The sequence below is a fragment of the Anguilla rostrata genome, chromosome 5, assembly GCF_018555375.3.
Source record: "Anguilla rostrata isolate EN2019 chromosome 5, ASM1855537v3, whole genome shotgun sequence".
Taxonomy (NCBI): domain Eukaryota; kingdom Metazoa; phylum Chordata; class Actinopteri; order Anguilliformes; family Anguillidae; genus Anguilla; species Anguilla rostrata.
In genome coordinates this window covers 7731955-7754431 of record NC_057937.1, presented here as the reverse complement: position 1 = coordinate 7754431, position 22477 = coordinate 7731955, and the positions used below count along the sequence as shown (strand labels likewise).

Sequence of the window (22477 nt, the reverse complement as noted above, 5' to 3'; positions counted from 1 at the left end):
CGATGCATTGAATGACAATCTTTTTTACTTTAAGGCTAATGGGGATAGATACATTTTTGTTAATGCTGCTTTAACCCAGCTCTACCTAATGGGCAAATGACAGCAGAGTCGGGACATCACAGTGGGGGTTGAGTCTGGTGTGAACCTGGGGTTTATATATCCAGTTATTCAATTTATCTAGCCTCATTTATTCATAACAAAACAATCTGTGAAACAGTCCTAACTTGTGCTGAAAGGGACTGAAAAAGCACTCTCATACGAACATGTCTGCATTACTCACGGCAGTGGTGTCTTTGACAAGCTGGAGTTTCATTGTCCATCTGAATGAGTGTACCCGTGGAACACTTGAGCTCTGATGGAGCTGGGATTGCCAGATTTAGAATGTGTGAAAACCAGACCACATGCACAGCTGGAAGCTTAATCATGAATTCGGTGCTGGGGGGATGTAGACAAAACCATGATCCAGATTGGAGTGAATATGAAGACTGCGTTAGTGGCCATGCAGTATGTGTGTGCCATGTGCCTTGATAAAGCACACATGGCACACGCACATGGCCACTAACACAATCTTCATGTTCACTCCATAATGATGTGCATCATTATTTTTTATCTAGGTTGGAGTGAATTTGAAGACGATTGTGTTCGTGGCCATATGCGCGAAGGTCCATTCAGTCTGCTTCCTTCTCTGAGAATCCCCAGATGCCGGCGGCATGACACGTATGTTTTTCCTGTGTTTAACAGCAAGATAACACCCTGACACATACGAGGTGTCTGACCGACACGCAAGGCGAGAGGAATGCACATAAAGAGGTGATGCCTTTGCGTGGCCCCGGGCCTGGGGGCAGCGCTCTGTTGCACGGTTTCTCCAGTGCGTACGACGACCGTCTCAGATTCCCGACTCGTTACTGAACACCTTCTGAACCTGCAGCGCCACCGCCGCGTCATGTGACCAATTACATGGCCGATGTGAGCTGTCGTGTTGGGAACGAGGAGACGCGTGACGGGGCTGCGGCTAAGAGCCGGGTGGGTGTTCGGGGGGGGATTCCAGTACAAACATGACCAACGTTTTCCCCAGCAACACGTGAGGTGCTTTTCGTGGGCCTACATGTGCACTTCAAAAGCACATGCTTCTAATAAAAAGGTCCCCCCCCCTCCCCATCCCCCCCATCCTTCATCCCTTAACTTCATGGGATTTTTGGGTGGAGAGGCAAAGTTGTTGGGTGAGGGTGAGGCCCAAAGAGGTGTTTTTTTTGTTTTTTTGTTTTTTTTTCAATTCAAAGTCTGAGGCTGTGGATTCAGGCAGTGTCGATGCACCATGGGGATCGCGGCGGATTTAGAGCATCTGGAAATTCTGTTCGTCTCCGATGGTCTGTTCCAGATAACCTGCTTTGACCGATTTCGATCGGCCCTGAGAATTAAAGCGTGAGGCAGCTGCATTGGTCTTGTGGCCTGAAAAAAAAAACCCAGCCTCTCCAGCCACCTGGGCCTGTAAACTGACATTAACTTGTTTCTCCAGACAAGACCCTTTTCTCTGTTAAATTAAGCCAATCCGAAGAAAGGTTTGCTTGCGTTTTATTTGACGTTTTCTTTATTGCACAAATCAAATATAAAAGAAAGCTGGGGCTTTTGAGGAAAATGTTCCTCGCTTATCGATTGGTGTAATGAACAGGGATGTACCTTCTTGTATGACACAAGTCAGATACGTAGTCTAAATGAAAATGCAGTTTGAGCTACATGTTGACACAGCAAGATATTACTTGTTCTGTTTACCAGGATACAAGTTGCAAGGCACCCAGTACTGAGAATAAACCCAGAATAAACAAATCACAAATCTGCTTTCTAAGAACCATTGGCTCAGTGCATATACTCTCAGAAGAAGGTACCAAAAAAACTGCCTAAAAAGTACAAATATTTGTCACTGTGGTGGTACCCTGTAGGCACATAAAATTGTCCCCCTAGCCAGCAATACACAATTCATTTGTACTTTTTTGCTCGTCAAAGATACTTATTAGTACCCAAACAGAAATCTACTGTACATTCAGGGTACATTTGGGAAATCTGTTTCTTAAAAAAACCTCCACTGTACCTTCATTTCGGAGAGTGTTCAGTCGGTCTGGCTAAACTCTTTTCCAGGGCTTTCCTTGTGGCTTGGCCCTGTGGCATGCTAACACTGCCTGGGTCAATAGGGCATGACAAGAGGAAGGACTCCTACCCGTCAATCATTCCACTGTCTGTGTGGAAAGTTCTGGGGGAAAAAAACTGACTTCAAGTTCCCCATGTAACTTTTAAAAGAGTTTCTTTCTTTTTTAATATTCAGGAGTCTGTTGGAAGTTACTGTAAGTGGCTAAGATGTCCTGCTCTTCATTTTGATGCTCTGCTTAACAATCTTACTGGACAAAGCATCTGATAATGATAAAAGCAAGGCTAGTTGGGAAGAGTCATCTGCCTATGGAAGAAATAATGCATGTGTGTGTATGCATATTCGTTGATGCTCATGTGTGGGTGTTTGTGTGTGCATGTGTGTACAGGCGCACACGTGTTTGCACGCATGCACATGCATTTTTTTTTTCCTGTATATACAATCATCCAGACTTTTACATTGCAGACATCGCTTCATGACCAACCATAGCTGCATGTTAATGAGTTTAAGATATATGCTAAAAAAGCCTTCATTATCTTAATGCCCGTGTCCACTTTGACTACATAGTCAGGCTCTGGCCGGTGCATTTGAAGGTATTTTTCCCCCCTGCCTAGGGCCTGTTTATCTGTGTGGCCTGTGTTTACATGTTAAAGGGGAGATATAATCGTCGGGTCAGTGAACTCTCACATGACCGGAGTATTCCGACCTGGGGCTTAGCCGATGGCTAGCCCGTCACTGAAACGGAAGCTGACGCACGGGCTTCAACCATGTTCCCCACCCACCCTGTAACCCGCAGCAGCTCGCCATTATGGAGCACCCTGTGATGTTCGCCACGCTCGTTTATATTCTTTACGTTCTCTATTACCGTCCTTTTTTTTTTTTTTTTAAGAATGTCCTTAGGTCCTTTTGAAATTCCCATGAGACTGTATGATGAATTTGCCACTTAACACTTAGTAAGGGGCGACGTAGCTCAGGAGGTAAGACCGATTGTCTGGCAGTCGGAGGGTTGCCGGTTCAAACCCCGCCCTGGGCATGTCGAAGTGTCCTTGAGCAAGACACCTAACCCCTAACTGCTCTGGCGAATGAGAGGCATCAATTGTAAAGCGCTTTGGATAAAAGCGCTATATAAATGCAGTCCATTTATGTAGCAGGGTCCATGCTGCAGGTCATCATGGGACATAAGCAATGGATCCGTACTGAGTTTCCCTCTTCTTTATTGACAGGAAGTAGGCCTACTCTTCAAACTGCCAAAGAGAACTTTCGATTCATTTAAAAAAATTTAAAAAATGTTTTGACTTTTTTTATGCACAAGGTACTGTCTGTTGTTCTGCTCACTCTGTTGGCTAATAATGCTTTTTTTTTTGTTTGTTTAATCGACAATGATTCTCTTCACGAAAACCCCCTGAACTCCGTAACTAAGTTTCATATCATAGGTTGCACAGCATTAGCCCATTGTGCTAAACCAATAACATATCAAGGATTCTCATCTGTGTTGGTGCTATCCGAAAAGGCCGGCTGAGGCCCTGTGTAAATGGTTATTTATTGCTCTGCTCCTTATCTTCATAGCTGCTCATTGTTATTTGTTGTCCTTGCTGGGCAGCCTGCTAGGCCAGATCTGGCTGATAGCGCGAGGCTTTTTCCCTCCTCTCTCACTGTGCGGATCGGCAGATAAACACTGTAAAGGAAGGAGGGAGGGGGGAGGGAGGGAGAGAGAGAGGGGGGGGAGAGAGAAAGAGAGAGAGATTCTTGTCATACATTGCAGTTATTTTTTGCAGTAGCATGTATGTTTGGTTCGTTTTTTTTATTCTTTGTTTTTGTACATTATGTTTTTTTTAATTTACATTGATATCACCATGCAAATTGCTACCACTGTAGCTGTCACATTGCACCATAGCAATACAACCAATATATAGCACAAGTTTTAACACTGCAGCAGGGTATTAATTAAAATATTCATTAATTCAGTTAGTCTTCATATTGTTTGATTTATTTGCTCAAGCTATCATTCTATTTACATGTATAGTCTAGACTTAGCATTTCATAACAGGTAGAATCTCTTATTAATTTAAACATACTGTACGTTGTTGAACATGCCTACTTTTGGGTAGTGGCACCCAATTAAGTGTCCGCAAGTTATTGGACCCTGTGCAAACCTTATATAGGGCTCCAGGCGCCTCGTCATCAGCAACACCGCTATTCAGTACAGGCGCTAAGTGAAAACATAGCCGATTTTACTGCACGCACTTCAGATAAGGACATCAGATGCCCAGCGTAGGTATTCCGTATGGGCGTCTGGTCCTTTGTGGATCTGCATTCGCTGAGGGTGATTAACCCACGCGCCGGTCAGAACGGATCTCCTTAAGCTACATTTGAAGTTGTAACACTGTTGCGTCCTCTGGTCTCACCGCGCATGCTGTGAACCATTTTACGAGGTAACTGTCTCGTATCAGATGCTGAAATTAAGCTTTAGCAATGAGGTCTTTTGTCAGGTCATGTGCATTAAATTTTCTACAGAAAAGTAATATTTCATGTAGAATTTCGGCAGGGTGAGTGGCGTTCAGAGAGTGTAAAAAAAGTCTTCAACTCTCAATGCTGCATTATCGGCCGAGGAAAAAATAAATACGTATCAAGAAAATTTCCAGTTTAAACTCCAGCTCTGTATAATTGGTCCTTACTGAACTATTAAAAATTATTTCGGTGTAAATTTATCACTGTTCATTTTATTGAAGCCTATTTTGGACTAGACTTGGTGGTAATGTTGAGGCTGGACTTTTACGCACTACTAAAGATATTGCCATCAGTGAACGGTTTATAACATATGAAATTGACATTTTTGACAAAATATATTTCAACCATAATTTGTTTAACGCCCCCTGTTGAATGCACAAGAATATGCTACACTAAGTATACCAAGTGTTCTGCAAGTGAGTAAAAAAAATCCCGGGAGATAGGTATAGACAGCCTAGCTCGTAAAGACGATGTTCGTGCGCTACGTGTAGGAGCTTGCTAAACCAAGGGAGGTTCATTAACATACAGACTCTATACGCTTTGTGTAGCATTCAGAACATCGCCTCCCGTTGGGCACACCTTAGCTGCGCCCTTATTGATGGGTGTCTAATGATATGTTAACAGCCCTGCTTTAATTTAATTGCTATTCAAAGAGGCGCAACTGTTGAAGTGAAAATCGGTGATCAACTTTCACTTTTGTAGTCTGGATCAGGTCATCTTAAATGATAATTTATTTTAAAATAAAATGTGCGCGACTGTATTGTTAAGTTATTTGTTTTAGTTTGGATCAAATTGACTTTGTCTAAATTTTGCAATATTTAAATGTAGCTTTTAAAAAGAGAAAAAAGTTTTAGTGTTAAATGCAGTCAACTTTACGCACAGAGTAACGGAAAATTTCCAACACTCGTTCGTTTGAAAGAAGAAACTAAGAAAATGCATTTTTTGGTTTTAAAAATAGTACGTTTGCTTGATGGTTCCATGCCACGAGTAAGGTCGTAATTGCAGTTGTTTACTGTAGATACACTATCTGACGGACGCACTGGAGCGAGCAGGAGGAGGTCGCTGTCTCCCACCAGGTGGGTTGCTGGTGTAGCCGAAGGCAGGAGGCGGGGCTTAGGCCGATCCCTAACCCTTGAGTCAGTCGCCTCCGTACACATTCCTTTCCAAGAAACTGGTATGGGCGCGCGAGTAGTTTGCGCTCGCTTGTGTGACCGAGGTTCTTGTGCGCGACCTAATGTCATGGATTTACCAAATGGCATGAAAATCTGCGGACCCGGGGGGCTTGTAGACTGACGTGTATTTTATTTATTTATTGTGTTTTTATTTTATTTCATGCAACTTTAATATCAACAAAACTGTCCCGATATGCCTGAAGAACGATTCACTTGAATGGAATAAAGCGCATTGGACTAGCATATTTTACTGCAAACTGGAGTTGGTCTTCTCAGAAAACCCGCGCGTTTAAAATTCCAAAAATGATCCTTACTCGTAAGTAGCCTATGTCTCATCAACTGTATTATTGGCACGTGTGTAATTTATTTAACAGTTTTGCAATGCGGTTTATTTGTCCATAAACCGGTAGGCTATGACTGCTTGATTGTGACTTTCCCCTTATCAACTTTTATATGTGTCGTTTTTTTCTGATAGATCTATTGGTCGAGTAGATTAAAACTGTCATGAACAGTTTGAACTTTTTTTGTAAAACTTGCGAGTGTTGTGGACGGTGTGTCGCCGGTCGCCACCGCTGGGTCTGCGGAGTTCCGCTGTGAGTTGAGTGGGGCGCGCGCGTCTGTGACGGACGGTTGTCCCCAACCTGCGCTCTTTCGCCGCTCGTATCACATTTATGCTGATATGAAAGGCGAAGGGGCCCACGTTGTGACAGTGGTTTAGCAAATGATTACAGCTGCTGTGTGTGCAAGATGTATCGTGCTATGCTGCATTTCCTAGATGTCCTTATTTAATCACGGCTCATACTTGTCTTGTTTGTTGTATTGATTTATTGGTTTTGGGTTGTTATTATATGGTCAAGCAGCATGGTCTCACAAAACATTGGAAACATCAAAAGCTGCCTTGGATCAATGTTTTGTGAGTTTTAACAGATCAACATTATTTGTCTGCCGTGTTAGAAAATATTGTACTAGAGGTGCAATCGCAAGTCTCCTTTTTAAAATTTTGAATAGTGGCTTTGAAAAGTTGTTTCAAACATTTTTTCTTAAAGGTTTGTTGTTTTTGAAATGTTTTTGAAAACTGCATTCTAAATTTTGAGATGAACCACGTTTGTCTCCTGTGTTTCATGTATTTTATATACCCCCCGGTGACTGACTTAGCCGCGGTATCAAGGTCCTCTTCTCTGAAGTGCGGAGCAGTTGCCTTGAGAGAAGTCGCCCGTCCGCGCCACAGTGTCACATAATCACTGTCCAGCCTTTACAGTAGTCTGGCCTTTGGCGGCTGCTAATTGGCGTGGTGGACCCCGGAGACCGAGAAAGAATCCTGGCCCCGCGGTGTCTCCGGCCCCTTGTGACATCACCTGGGCGGTGGCTTTGATCTCTGGAGACCACGGGGAGACACCTCCTGCTGGCTGTCTGTGTGCCACGGTGACAGCAGCAGCTAGACGGGGAGGAAGTGGTGGTGGTGGTGGTGGGGCATTTAAGTTACTGCTGACGCCATGTAGGCTTTTTTGGTATTTTGAGTCCTGGATTGGCCGGTCGTACACCTTTGAACGCTGAATCATCTCACGGGAGCAGCTTAAGCAAATGAGCTGCGTTAATGAGTAATGAGAATGGAACGCTTTACGTGACACTTTAGAATCCTGGACTGTAAAATGCAGCGCGTTTGTTAAACGTAACATTGTTTAGGTGGGAATCTGGATTAGGTCTCATTGTATTTTTGTTGCACATCTAAGTTTTCCTTTGCATCAAACTCGCATCTCTATTTAGTGGTCACACATTAAACAATAGCATATATATACACAGATAACGTCTGGTCCCACATTTCAGAGTGGGACCAGTTGCATTAGCACTATTAGAGTTAAATTAACACTGGACATTTCACTGTGCACTGGATACATACAGGGACTTTTATGAGTGGAAAAAATAATGGGCAGCTTTGCTGGCCTTCTCCTGCAGTGTGCATTAGCCTAGTGATCGGTGAGCAGAAGGAGCGTTCAGGCGGAGCCTTCGGGTCCTGGAGGTGGGAACCTCAGATGTATCTGGAACATTTTTATGACCCCCACGCCGCCACCCCCCCCACAAAGAATGAAGTGTCCAGATGGTTTCAGCTTGTGTTTTCCTGCCTTCGCCCTCCTTGTCTTTTCCCCAGACAGCACTGTGCAGCAGACGGCCCTGGTTTTTTTCTTTTCGTTTTTGCAGAGCTGATGGCCAGGGCCCTGGGGCCGTTTGCTGGGTCTGTTCGAGTGCTTGGGTACCTCTATGTGGTGAGGTTAGGGCTGGGGTCGGGGTCAGCTGGTCCTGGGTCAGTGTATTGGCAAGGGGGGGGGGGAGGTGAATGGGGGTGATTTGTACACGGGGGTGTAAATCTGTCAGTGGTGTGAAAAGAGCAATGGAGAGGGGCATTCAGTGGCTCCATCTGGCTGCCAGCCTGTTTCTGGCTCTTGTGTGATTGGTGGAGATTGGCGCTGGCTGTCGCTGGTTGCTGGTACGTACCGGTGTGACATGTCAGTGCCAGACTGGCAGGGGAGGCAGAGCTCTGTCACAGATTTGCCCTTTCAGGGGACCACATGGTGGTCTGCTTGAAATGATTGTGTGGGTTTTGGCCCTGGCACACACACACACATACACCAAGGGCATATTCTCATTATGATAAAAAGAAGTAAATCTCCTGTTTAATTTTACGGTTACCCATGATTCTTTTTGCTGCTCTGCGGCAAATTACACTCACCTGGCAGAACCCCAGGATGTCCAAGCTTCCTGACCCAACATATGGACCTACTCTGAAGATGCCTGAGCACCAGAAAACTGGCATGGACACACATTGCTACGGGCAAAACTTCATTTTGGGAACAGATTTGTTTTGCAGAGTCCCACTTTTTTTAATCAAATGATCCTCAGTGTAAACCCCCCCCCCCCAACTCCACCTCCCCCACCAACCCCCTCCCCCCCATTTTATTTACATTCATAGCCGCATAGGCCTTTGAAATTCAAAGCGCGGAGAGCAGCCGCAGACAGAATTCCACTGAGGGCGAAGCAACAGGCCGTGCAGCAAACAATATTCCTGTCCCTGGTCTCCAGCAAATATTGGCCAGCGGTTGTGAGAACTTCCTTTGACAGGAAAAGGGGTGGGGGTGGGGTGGGGGTGGCCAGAGGGCTGTGGGGAAGGGGGTGGGGGTTTGGGGGGGGGGGGGGGGTAATTTTAGACGCCTGTGCTGCGGGGCTTGAATGGGAGAGCTCAACTTAGTCACAGTCACACCGGAGGCGTACTGGCGCTCTGGTTCCTGCTAGCTGTGAGTGCGCATGAATAACACAGGAAGGATCCAGGCGCAGGGCCTTATGGGAAGAACAGGGATTCTCTTGGCATGAGCAAGCCACACCACCCATTTCCTCAGGAGAGGCCGTGCTTCGAAAGGGCTTAAAAAAGGGCACAGTTACACAAAAGTGCCATTGATGGAAGAGTGTAGTATGTCACTTAGCTGCAGATGGGGAGGAGAGAGAATTGCTTCCCTGAAGTCTGTCATGGGTGCAAGCTAGCATGCGCTGCCAATTGGTTGGCTGACCAGAACGAATCAGAAACACTTTGATGTCCAGAGCGAGCGACTTTTGATTGGGTCAGATGAAAGAGTCATTGTGAGAGTCACGGCAGCTCAGGGGGTCCTTTGGGATTGGGTCAGGGTTGAGTGGGCGGGGCTTGGCGAGGTATGTGTGGTCCGTTGTGTGCTCTTGCCTAGTGGAAGCGGAGGGGGTTAGGATCAGGGGTGATGACTTTCAGATCAGGAGGGAATCGAACAGGTCAGCTCCCCATCCAATAAACACGCAGAGGAAGGCAGGCCAGGTTCGCTCATGTGTGTCCCTCTGGCCTCTGCTGTAGGCCAGCAGAAGTGGTTATCGTCATCATCACCATCATCATCTTCATCATCGTCACCGTTACTATGAATTAAAATAAGGATTTTTATCTTAAAGTGCATCTAAAATGGCACCGAGAAAAACAAAGCTAAGAGAGAAAAGGCTTGCATTTGTAAACAAGGATAAAGCATTCAGTGAAAGTCTTTCAGTCTTCTTGGTGGCGTCTTATGAGGATAATCTTAATATAAAGGCCCACTCAGATGTTGTGGTGATATAGTAGTAGTCAACTCATGTGTTAGACTTTCATCAGATGATCTGAGGAGACCTTTTTTTTAGTCTTGGTTTAATATGTATGATCTTCTACTGAATCAAGCGAGCCATTGTCAGTTTGATTGCGGAAAGCCTTTTTCAGTTTGGTCTTCAGCTTGAGACCAGCTCTGACACAATGGGGCTGGAGTTTGTGTTTATGTTGGAAGTGGCAGGTCCAGTATCCGGCCTTGAACAAAAGGGGGGGGGGGTTGGGAGGAGGCTTTGGGGGGGGGGGGTGAAGGGGGTCTGACGTACATTTTAGGGTGGCTCCTCCAAGCATTTTCATCATACTTCCCAAAATAAAAAGGGGTGTGGGTAATTGGGCCGAGCTCGCATCACTGGCAGAGACGAACCGCGGCCGTCGGGTCTCGCACGAGAAGTTCGGCGCGAGCGCCGTGCGCTCACGGAGGGGACGTGCACGTTCAGAGCGGGTCTCAGGAACCGTCTGCATTCTTTCAGGGTTCAGCCTGCGACGATACAGCTGATAGGGTGCAGGGGCTGGAGGAAGCCCGAATCTGTGACCGGGCTGCGTTCTGATAACACAGGGAAAAGCATTTGTTAGCCACGCAGCTATCTCCCTTGAATAAGCATTTTTCGTGAGGGAGATTGTGGGACGACGTAGGTTCCTGAGCTAGTTATCTCTTTGTGTTGTGCAGTTGTCAGTTCCTGTTGACGGATCGAAAGGGCACGTACACTTATTATTCACCACACAGTTATCATTTAACCCAAATATTTTATTTGAGGCATTAAATAAAGTTTTTTTTTAAAGGGGGGTAAGATGCTATTTGGTAATGAACGGCCAGTTTTATTTAGCTGGATGTACGGAACACAAAGTCCCTGACCCGCACCAGGGCTGATTTTTCAGTTCTTACGTCCAACCAAACATGTTCCCTGGGTTTTATTTCTCAGAGAGGAGTCTGAAGTGCTTTTTAAAATGTTGTGAAGGTGCAGATCTGCGAGGGACAGTCCAGTTGTGTGCCCGCTGTGGATGGCAGAAGATAATGCCCAGTAGATTAATAGCGTTGCGCATCTCAGCATGTGCTTTCTTGGTGGAAAAACCTTGTGGTCCATCTCTGTGCTACACGACATCCCATTGAAGGGCAAATCGGATATAGGAAAAGGGGTTAACAAGAGGAAGTCTTTAAACCGGGGCGCCTTTTAATAGTGTAAATGCTTCGGGATCACATTGTTTTGTCATGTAAGTACCAGCCCACACTGTAAAGAATTGCGTTTCTTTTTCCTTTTTCCCCTGAGAAAGTAAGAGCGGTTTACTGCGCGTCACAATGAGGGCCGAGCGAGTTTAGGGAGGGGCCCCTGGTGTGCGCGCTGGTGTCGTCCTCCCCGCGTCTGAAGGAGGAAGTCTCGGCACTTTGTCATCTCCGTGCCGGTGGGCCCTTTTGTCCAGGATGTCAGCAGGCTACCTGCCGACTTCCAGGGATTCTGTTGTTAAGGCTGTATTGTTAGGCTGTTTGTACTTAGGAAGAGGATGAGGGATGGCTCCACAGAAAATATGTTTTTTTTTTTTTTTGTTTTCTTTCTTTTTTTTTTCGTAAGAAGTTGACCGTATAATGGATGTTCTGGTTGTTCTCAGGAAATGGCAGACCTGGGTCGAATAATTTTGAAATGTTTTTGCCCTGTAGACACCGGTGTACTGAAAAACAAAATATTTTTAACAATGTTCTGGACAAAATAATTTTATACGATTGTACATTTTGGTTAGTAACATTTTTCTCATGCTAGCCAAGAGGTTTTTAAAAATTTTGGAGTATCTAAACCGTTAAATCATATCCAATTTGACTCAGTTCTGGGAAAGTCTAATTATTCATTATATACTCTATTAACCCTTCGGATATAAACAACACTGAGGGGTTAGCTCAAGGGAAAGTGATCCTCCAAGATGCATTGCTGTTTTACAGTGCTGTTTCCATTTGTAATAAGATGTCTTGGAAGTTTCGATAAAACCCAGCGGTCACCGTACTGCAATATGGAAACATCACCTGTGTAGAGATGTTCTTTTTTTTCTTTTGGATTGGTATTAGCAATTTCCAAGTAGGTAGAATTAGAAGCTTTCATTGAGTCCAAGGATTAGTTAGGTATACACTCGCTAGCTGAATGTGGCTGAGCAGTGCTGAGACCCAGAGGTTTTGCTCTCTGTCTTCTCTCTGTACCCTTGAGCAATGGGGTGCTTTGTCAGTGTCAGTGGACTGAATGAGCCTCTTCTTGCTGTGCATTTGTTTGCCTGTTGCTTCTGTTTTGGGGGAGGTGGGGTGGGGTGGGAGGGGGGGGGGGTCTCTGCTAATTAGTGGTAATGCACAGGCTTTGTCATGCAGAAAGTGCAGAGAATTCAGGATTTTGTTGGTTCAAAACAGCTACTGTACTGTGCATTGCAGCATGTTTCAGATCCCATTCACTAGTATGTAATCTCATGCCTATGATTGCGTAACACACACACACTCTGTATAGTCCATTCAGCAGTATGTACATGAAATTGCTAATCAAAGTGATAATTAATAGAAATTGTAATATAGTCTGAAATCTTAATTCCTCCCACACAAGCTGTATTTTATGACCTTTCTCTACAAATGGAGTTCACATGAGGCTTGCATGTCGTGTGTGTTTGTGTAGGTGTGTACGTGCGTGTGTGTGTGTTTGTGTACGTGTGTGTGCATGTGGGTGTGTTTGTGTGTGTTTATGCGTTCTGCGTGTGTTTGTTTGCCCTCGTTGTTTTGATGGCGGCTGACGTGTGAGTGTCTTGTGGTTGAATTGAATATCAGGCGTATAAAGTCTCACTCTTGGCAGGTTGGTGGCTGGTATGTAACCTCCCCCCCCTTTCGCCCCCCCCCCGTTCCAGAGCAGGTCCCGGCTGGTGGGCGCGTGCGATCTGCTCCCTCACTCGAGGGAAAAGTCACGTAGCGCCCCAAACGTCCTCTCACTCACACAGCCCCTTCCTGCCCTGTCAGCGCTCAGTCTCGCCCACCCTTCCTTCAGCCAATCCCTGTCTGTTCCCAATCACCCCACCCCTCCCCGAAACACTTTCCCATTGTGAGGTAACGGTGGTCGAAACGAGGTGGAACTCCCCCCCCCACCACCCACGTTTACAGGATTAAAGGGGTCAGTAAGCCATTTTCCCCCCCCCGCTTCCCGCTGTTCGCCGATGCCTGCAATTAGCCGAATTGTCTTTCAAGAGGGGGCAAGCGGTAATTGCCTGTGGAGGTTCCCTCGGTCGTTTTCGTCGTTATTGGCAGTGAAGGCCGGGGGGGGATAAGTGTATTGATCCTGGAACCGACACGCCAGTGCGTTCACGTTAATTGCCGCTTAAACGAGCCATCGGGACTCCGTCGGCGAAGAAGACTGCGAGACGGAAGGGCAGAACGGCGCATTCCTTCACACAACAACCGCCGTGACCTCTGACCCCGGGGCCCAGCTCATGTTGGGGCCGGGCCATCGCCCGGGCAACCATCATGCGACCATTCGGAATGTTCTCTCCGACATTCCTTCCCATTAACGTTTTAGTTACTATTATGGGATGGCGGGGGGGGGTTAAAAATGCGCTACTTCGGTATGTATTTGGTACAGTGCCCTCACTGCGTGCATTGGTGATTCTTCACCCTTTCGGGACGCGGCCTGACGCTACGCTGGATATGCTGTGACTGGATGCTTTCCGCTGGTATGTGAGGGTCAGTTTGAACACACGCAGTCGCTGCTGATTTCGCTGGTACAGTGTGTCCTCTGAGAACTCGCATTGTTTCTGTGAAATATGTGCAGCATGTTCTCTGGAGTGCTCTGCCTGTGCCCGTTTCTTTATTAAAATGAGATGGATTAATTGGCTGACTGATGGATGTTATCTGGGAATAACGGGCAGCGACGACAGCGGTCTCTTAGGTCGGACAGAAACGCAGCGCAATTTAATCTAGGGCCCACACATTGACCCGTGGGGAACGAGAGCAACATTGACCTACTTCAGTCACCTGCTCAAGCTACAGATCAGATGCTGGCTGGCATTTTTGTGGCTTGGTCTTTCTGAGGATCTCTGGCAGGTTGATTGACAGTGTGTTGTGGATGCACTTCCTTGGGTTTCCTTTTCCTTATCGTTATTTATATTTACTCGCTGAACAGACATCCAGGATCAGATTTTCCGATTTTCGATTTTCAGGAGCAAATGTTCGTGAAATGGGAACGCTGTAGAGCCCTGATTCAGTAGCTGCAGATTTAGGATTCATACTTCCGCTTCCCTCCTTCCTCCCTCCTTTCCTCTCTCTCTCTCTCGTACTCTGATCCAGCCTTTATATTCTGTTTTTCTCAGGTTTCCATGGTAACCGGGGTTGTCCCTAAATACCTAACCCCAAGTTGTGTTTTCTCCCTCTCTCGCATGCAGAGATCGAGGCCAAGGAGGCGTGTGATTGGCTGAAAGCGGCTGGGTTCCCACAGTATGCACAACTCTACGAAGGTAAACCCCCCTGCCCCCCACATACACCGCACACCTACTTCCCCAGCAGTGAGAGGGGATACCAAGTGTCACCATGGCGATTAGACGGCTGATGTCAGTCATTACCAGAACCTTGGGACTGAGTCTCAATGCGCTTGCTGGTCTTGTATTTTTTGGTTTGCTGTGACTCTCCCTACTTTTATAGTTTTGTTTACATACTCTGCTTGTAGTTTTTTTTTAAATACAAGCATTTAAAATACAGCATGTCTCTGGGGTCCTGTGGCAACGCAAAGCAGTGGATCCACCAATAAGGGAGGGCGATGAAATTAGCCCCTGCCCCATATTCCCAACAGCTCATGTATTCAGCTGGGTCTGTGAGAATGCTGGCGGCCTCCGGGGGGGGGGCCCGTGGGCTGTCCCCAGCGCTGGCGCGCTCTCCGGCTCCGTGGAGAGGGGACCGCGTCGGGAACACGATGTTCGCTGGCCTTTGTGTGAGAGGGGAGGGTCCGGGGGGGCGAGGCACGCGGCCCACCGGCAGGGGAGGGGACTCGGTTTTCCGCGGACACTGACACGGCGTGCCTTTTTGTCCCCCGGCTGGCTGGCGGAACGCGGAGCGCCACGAGGCGCCAACTGCCGCTCCGCCCACCATTCATTACCCCCCCCCCACCCCCCCCACCCCCCCTTCCGGCTTTGATGTCGCGGCGTTCCACCGACGCTATCGGGCCGCTAAGTGACCGTGACGCTGATAGCGGAGCGTGGCGGCTGGGCGCACGCCGCCAGGCCCGCGCTGCGATTGGCTGGAGCGGCGCACCACCACCCCCCCCCCCCCCCCTCCCTCTCACCATGGAATTCTCCGCTTGGGTGGGGTCACATTCCCTGAGAGCATTATGCAACCCTCTGTCCCCACACCATTCCCATTCAGAACGAGGAGGGTGGGGGGGGAATTCTTCTGGTTTTTAAAATGTACCCTCAGTTGCTCAGTGCTGCTGCAAGGCCCCCCCCCAGCCATCCCCACCCCAGCCACTCATTCTCTCTTAAGCCTCTTTAGGCTCATGTTCCAGTAGTAGGCAGCTGTGTTTGCCTGCTGTGTTCACTTCCTCTTCCTTCTCATCCTGGCGAGGGGGGGGGTGGGGGTCGAGGGGAAATGCACCCCCTCCCCCCACCACAGCCATCTGCATTCCTATGGAAGTCCTTATCAGGCCCCCTGCCTATCCTATCAAAAGCCTGTTTTGTCTCTCAGCTTGTGACTCACTCCCTCTTCCCCCCTCTCTCTCTTTCTCTGCCTCTCCCTCTCTCTCTCTCTCCCCCACCCCTCTCTCTCTTTCTCTCTCCCCCTCAGATTCCCGTTTCCCGATAGACATCTCCTCCGTCTTCAGGGACCATGACTTCCTGGACCACGATGCCATTGATGCCCTGTGCAGGTGAGGATCGCCCAGCGTACCTGTCCTCTTCACCGCCCCCCCACACCCCCCCCGCTCCCTCTAATCTCTCTGCGGCACCTGAAGCGATCCCCGGCCCGTGTACCCGATGGCTACCGCAGATCCCTTCAAAGAGCGGCCGCCTCAGACGGGCCGACGGGAAGCCGATAAGCGGCCTAAAGATTTTATTTTCTCTCTTTTTTTCCCCATCATCTTTGCTTCTATCTTCAAACCCATTGCCGGCTGGAGAAAACTATTCCTGTGATGACAATGCCGGCCCCCCTATCTTGATGTGTTTCAGATGTGCCCCTCGCTGTTTTTTTTCCACTGTTGTCATCGTGCTACGATTCCCTGTTTGCACTGTTTTCGGGAAGGGGCTTGGGGCTTAGTTCCAATGGGACCAGAGCCAGGGTTTAGCGGCTTGGATCCAGGGGCTAAGCGCTAGGGTGAAGGCTCTAGGGGCCACGGAGGTCCAGCTGATTGGTCGGGGTGGGGGGCGTTTACCCTGGATGAGGGATTTATGTGATATTACACAGAACCAGGCTGGTCTCAGGTCCCAGTGTGAATCCTCCCAGGGCTACTTCAGCTTCATTTGTTGTCCGCTCAGTATTTTACCGCATTCTTAAGCCATTACCCAGCCAGCACGAAACGTTCCCACAACGTTACTGCCATAGCGTTGACCGAACATTCCAGTAACGTTGCGAGAACGCTTCGTGTCAGCTGGGTATGTCCTCAGACTGCCGCCCGCACCTACCATGGCGCTTGACATCACGTTGAAAGGCTTTGCGTAATGGCTCCTGCTTTCGCTGGTTCCTTCTCCTGTCTGCGTGCACGTTTCACGCTCTCACTGTGGACTCGAGCATCGAGCGAAACAAAACGACCAGGTATATAAATTGTAAAATGTAAATGCATTAGTTCTCCAGCCCTCTCGAGCTTTGCTTTCGTCCCCCCGGAAGCTCGTAAAGAGAGCCCCTCTCCCTCGGACCTGCCTGCTTTTTTAACGGGGTCTGTTTCTCACTCCGTAACGAGCCACACAACAAGCTGTTTACAATGGCCCAGGGCCCTGTAGAGCGGCCGCAGTGAGAGGCTGGAATGTCCTTTTAATTCCTGTGTGTGTGTGTGTGTGTGTGTGTGTTTCACAGACGGTTGAACACCCTAAACAAATGCGCAGTGATGAGGCTGGAGATCTCCAGACAGAGGAAAAGGGTAAGTGCAGCAGACTCGGTTTTAAAAATGTGTTGCTCCTCCCACTTTTCAAGCTATTGTTTGCGATTGGTCCATTTGAAAATGTCAGCCCTCAAAATGATAGGTTATTACAGCCGTATTGTTTTTCCCTCGTCTTACATTTAAGTAAAAGGCCTCAGTTCTGTGCCTACTGTAAAAGGAATTGTATGCAGCCTTGAATTTTTTTTCTTTTTTTTTCCTTTTTCTTTTATTTATTTTTTGGTCGGGTGGAGTTCATGCTGGTCCCCTAGTATGCCGAGACTTCTTGCCTTAATAGCTGGGTGCGGGGGTTGAGGAAACAGTGAATTGAATTGTGATGTTGCTTGCCGCAAATATTTCACACAGGGTTTGTTTAGACTGAAAGAAGCAGCGTAGATCCAAATTACTCACTGGGATAAGAGTTAAAAATAAAAAAAAAAACAGCCCACACAGTTCAGCTGAAGGTCTCGCCAGAGGGCGGATCAGGAGCTTAATTTACATCCAGATCTTCCACTGCGGTTGGCGGTTGTACTCTTTCGCGCAATGCAGGCTGTGTTACAGCTTAGTGGGCTCTGTGTTCATTCACCTGTGCTCACCTGTGTTCCCCATCAGTGACCCCCCCTCCCCCCACCCACTGACCTGTGGGGGTGGCCTCCAATCATGGGAACAACAGAGGGGTGCACCCGAAACTGAGAGGGGTCTTTGTCTCACTATGTTAAAAAAATGTAACCCTACCCCAGCTATTTGAAAGTGTTTTTCTGAGACGAGCGTTAGGAATTCAGCCAGGAGTTTGAGGGCCTCAGAGGTTGCTAAAAAAACACGGAAGAATGATGACATCATCGCTCAGCTATTCACAACAGGAAGGGGGATGGAGTGGGGCTCTAGTGTGGTGTCTAGGGAATTGGGTTCGCGGTGGCTGGTGCCAGGTTTGAAGCTTAGCGGCACCTGCCATTGTGACCTTGAGCCGGGAACGTCGGCTGAATGCCTTCAGCAAGTGGTTTGCTATATAAATGCTCGACGAAGGTTCTTGAAAGCTGGATACGATTCCCTTGTGGTTAAAGACATCTCTTGCTGGAGTCTGAAATAATGATACATTTGCACCAAACTGTAGTTCCCTAGATCATTAAATAGTTCATAAAAGTAATGTATTTGTTGATTTATATGTTACTTTATCCTACAACGTGCTATATAAGTAAGCGTGTTGCATAATAAAAGTTCAGATGTCACGTGGCCAAACGTACGTTGCCACTCTCTCGTAAATCTGCCAGCTGTGATTTATTTTAGTACGGGCAGCATGGCGGACAGCCTGTGTCTCGGGGTCCTCATCACTCATGGCTGTCTGTGATGAGGGAGTGGGCGGGGCCCGGAGGCTGTAAACGGCTGGAGTTTTATGGACCTCTGTCGCCACGTTACTTAACGTGTTACTTAACCGCCAGGAAGGCGGTTTGGCCGCGGCGGTTTCAGTTTCTCTTAACCCCCAGGGAGGGGCAGACACACGACCCCCTTTTCGGCGAAATTGTCCCCTTTATTTATTTATTTTTTGGTCAGAGCAGTGAGGACCTTTGCATCACAGTTTTAAATTTAAAAGTTTAATTTCAAGTTTAATTAAAAAAAGCACTGTTACAATAAGAGAGAGAGAGACAGGCAGTGAGAGACAGAGAGAGAAAGAGAGAGAGAGGCAGAGAAAGAGAGAGAGGTAGACAGAGACAGAGGAAGAGAGGTGGGAGAGAGACATAAGCCGCGTTTCCACCGCAGGAACTATACCCCGGAACTAGGAACCTTTTGAGGAACTCAGTGCGTTTCCACCGCAGGAACTAGGGTCTAAATTTAGTTCTGGGGGCTTTGTTTTACCCCCAAAACGTTCCTGCTCGGGGGTAGTACTTCCGAAAGTACAGGAACCTTTTGGGTGGAGCTTGCAGCGCTGAACATTTCTGATTGGTCGAGTACTCGTAGCATTTGTGTTGTATTTATTTTCCGCCATTACCCGCCATGTTTGAAAATATGCAGCGGCAAACCAATTTATTTTCATAATAACAAATCAAACTTGTATGTTATGCGGCGCAGTAGCCTACTTTTGGTTATAGCCTGTCAACGTCTTGGAATTATAACGTGTGCTCTTCTGTTCTTTTCTTGCTTTAGTATTCGTTTTATAAAATGCTAAGCATTCGTGCTGGGACAGCATATTACGTAGGCTACCAAAACATTCAAATGGATTAATTCGGTTGCTGAATATTTTCTTCCGGATTTTCTTTGTTAGCCCGTTGTAATTGACTCAAAACGTTTGATACAGTTATGTGAGTTCTGCATAATTAACATTGGTGATACAGTACAAGCAAACTGGAAATCACCTTCCGCACTTTTTATCCGGGTAAAATAACAGGTTAATTCTAGTAATCTTCCCTTTAGCTTTTTCAGACTGCCGTAATTTTACTCAATTTTACTGCCATTTTTCAATTCCACGAAAAGACCAGGAAGACTATGGACTCATTTATGGTGCATGGTTCGCATCTGGAGGGCACACTTCGCTGCTCGGCTAGCAGTAACTTCGAAGGAAAGCAAACGGTGGCTGTACCACTACTAATTTACATTTTCACGCAAGTCCGAGTTTTCGTTCTATTCTTGTCATTTTGCGATTAGCCTATATGGAATTGACGACGAGAAAGTAATAAAACAGCAAATTGTTTACAACGTGTGCATGTTTTCTGCTGTTAATGAATGTGTTTGAGAGGATATATGAAAATCAATAAATACAAAAGTAACCATATATAGTCATTGTTGATAACCCGTTGTATATAAGTGAAATAAACCCCTCCGGGCTGTCCCGGTTATTAGAAAATAATGTAGGCTACTTCGGTGGTAATATGGGGTTACAGAAGAAATCATATGACAGATGGACCGACGACAACGTCAGTGGGCTAATTTGCCTAATCTTCGCGGTACTTTAGACCCCGGTGGAAACGCAGACAACCATTGGCTGAAGGAACCTTTTAGTTCCTGGTAACGTAGTTCCTGGGACTGAAAGTTCCGGGTAATTTTGGTGGAAACGCGGCTATAGAGAGATGTTGAGAGAGAGAGATAGCGAGGGAGAGATTGAGAGAGAGGGAGAGATAGAGAGAGAACGCCAGAGAGATAAGGCCAGCGCAGAGGGACTCCTGACCCAGGTTGACTGGAGTTTATTCTCCCAGCGTGGGGCAGGAATGTCCCCCGTTCCCTCAGGGTGGGGGGGGGGGGCAGATAAAGAGCTCGCAGACGCACACAGATGTGCTTTAACATGAAGGAGCCTCTCCGCGTCTCTGCCGTGCGCTTACCTCACACAGTCACCGGAGTGCCTGCTGTCACAGCGCACTCTGTTACCGGGCGAAATATCTGATTTATAATGGAGGAATTTCGCAGAGTGCGAGTCAGGCTCAGCGGGTGACGAGCGCCGATGGTGTTCGGCTGTCAGTCAAACGTCCCCTGAGCGGGAGGGGCGTGCTCGCCGCGGGATGGAGGGAAATGTGGTGAAATGGTGAGGTTAAGAGGCTTAGTGTAAACGGCAGTCCTGTTCGTCAGTCTGTCTGCTTGTGGCATCTTCATTAGCCTTGTGTATTCCTGCTCTGGTGCAGTCCAGTGACTCAGCTGTATGGAGGGCTGGGGCTTTCTGTATTATTGGTTTAGCCTTTTTTTAAATTTAACTATCAAATTAACTTTGCAAAGATTGTGCTCTGCAGTTAAAAGTTTTAGAGCTGTGCATTTTGTGAAATTGAGTAACTTATAACTTGTAACTTATTGGACCTTTGGATTGTATCCGGTGACCTTTAGTATGCATTTATTGTAGATGGCTTTGGATAAAAGCGTCTGCCAGATAAATGTAATGTAATGTAATGAAATTCATCTGTGTGTCAGTGAAAGATGGCACCAATTGACCTAGCTTTAACTGGTCCATAAGGGTGTACATAGAGACCCCCTAATTTATAGAGATAATGATATAAAAGTACATTGAAATGAATTGCATCATGGGTAACTGTGGATTTGTGGTTCTGCAGAGCGAGGATTCGGACGAGGACGAGCCGTGCGCCATCAGCGGCCTCTGGACGTTCCAGAGGGACAGCAGGCGCTGGTCGCGGCTGGACGAGCCGGACGTGTTCCCCCCGCCCAGCCCCGCCGGGCCCCTCCCCGGGGACGGCCCGCTGGGGGGCCTGAGCGAGCGTCCGGAGGCGGGCTCCTCGTCCCGCAGCGGCAGCAGCCCGGGGGCGGGGACCACGCGCACCAGCTCCGTCACCAGCGACTGCTCCTCCGGCGCCTCGGCCGCCAACGAGGACTCGCTGTCCGAGGGCCCGCCCGAGCCGCCCGAGCTGCCCGCGCGCTTCGTCTTCCAGGGCCCGCCGGGCGGCGCCAAGACCTCGCGCTCCAAGGCCAAGAGCTTCCTGAAGAGGATGGAGAGCCTGCGCCTGCGCGGCGCGGGCTCCAAGCGCAAGCGGCGGGCGGGGCAGGGGGCGGGGCCCCGGCCGGAGATCAGCGGCCCGATCCTGCGCGGCGACCTGGACGCCGACAAGCTGCGGCGGCTCAACTGCGTGGACGTCGCCGCCCTCAACGCCCTGAACGGGCGCAGCCGCAGCGTGTCCCACCCCTGCCCCGCCCGGCCCGGCGGCGGCGGCAGCGCGGGCAGCAGCAGCGCGGGCAGCAGCCAATCGGAGGCCAGCAGCGGGAGCGCGGTCAGCACGCCCAGCCCCGTGGCACGGGCGCGGGCGAGGGCGCGAAGCCAGAGCGCGCAGGGCGACCGGGGGGGCGCCAAGCGCGGCGGGATGTACCTGGAGGGCTTCGACCCCTTCAGCCTGCTGCCGCTGGACTCCGCCCTCGCCTGGGGCCGCGGGGACCAGAGCACGGCGGAGGAGGAGGAGGAGGACGCGCCGCACGTGCGGGAGGAAGAGGAGGAGGAGGACGAGGATTACGGCGACGACGACGAGGAGGACGACGGGGTGGTTTTCTTCCTCATCCCCGAGGGCCACAAGCTGGGCACCTTCCCCAAGGCGCTGTGCAACAGCCTCCCCCGCACCGCCGCCGCCCCCAGGCCCCGCCGGAGCTCCGCCTCCAACCTCCGCCGCAGCTCCGCAGGCTCCGTGGAGAGCCGCCACAGTTTCTACGACAACGTCCCCGCACGGGGCCCGGAGGAAGAGGAGGAGGAGGAGGAGGAGGAAGGGGGCGAGGACCTGGAGGACACCCTGCGGCGGGTTGGCGGTTGGACGGAGGGCGACTCCGACTCCGCCGTGGACTCCGCCTCCCCCTGCCCGTCCTCCCCACTGCAGGGCCGGCCGGGCGAGGTGGAGGGAGGCAGGGTTCGGGACCGGGACAGCACGGGGAACCTTCTGAGCGAGCAGGAGGACGGACACGCCCCCCATGAGCGCAGAGACTCCGGAGTGGGCACCTCCCTGAGCCAGGATAGCAGGTCAGCGTCAGTATATGACAATAATCTCTCTCT

At 48.9% G+C, this 22477-nt stretch overlaps 1 protein-coding gene across 2 annotated transcripts in view; it reads left to right on the top strand.

Moving 5' to 3' along the window:
• The first annotated feature begins 5620 nt into the window (after nt 1-5620).
• LOC135254589 (rho GTPase-activating protein 7-like) overlaps nt 5621-22477 on the top strand; it is a 29756-nt gene continuing 12899 nt past the window's right edge. Inside the window, exons 1-5 of one of the 2 annotated variants that reach the window (XM_064334879.1) lie at nt 5621-5724; nt 14348-14419; nt 15738-15819; nt 16959-17022; nt 21045-22444. In XM_064334879.1, the coding sequence (XP_064190949.1) occupies nt 16990-17022; nt 21045-22444 (1433 nt within the window). In that variant the 5' untranslated portion in view covers nt 5621-5724; nt 14348-14419; nt 15738-15819; nt 16959-16989. Of the gene's footprint in view, nt 5725-5796; nt 6137-14347; nt 14420-15737; nt 15820-16958; nt 17023-21044; nt 22445-22477 lie in introns of those variants that run through there. The other variant, XM_064334878.1, reaches the window with a different exon arrangement.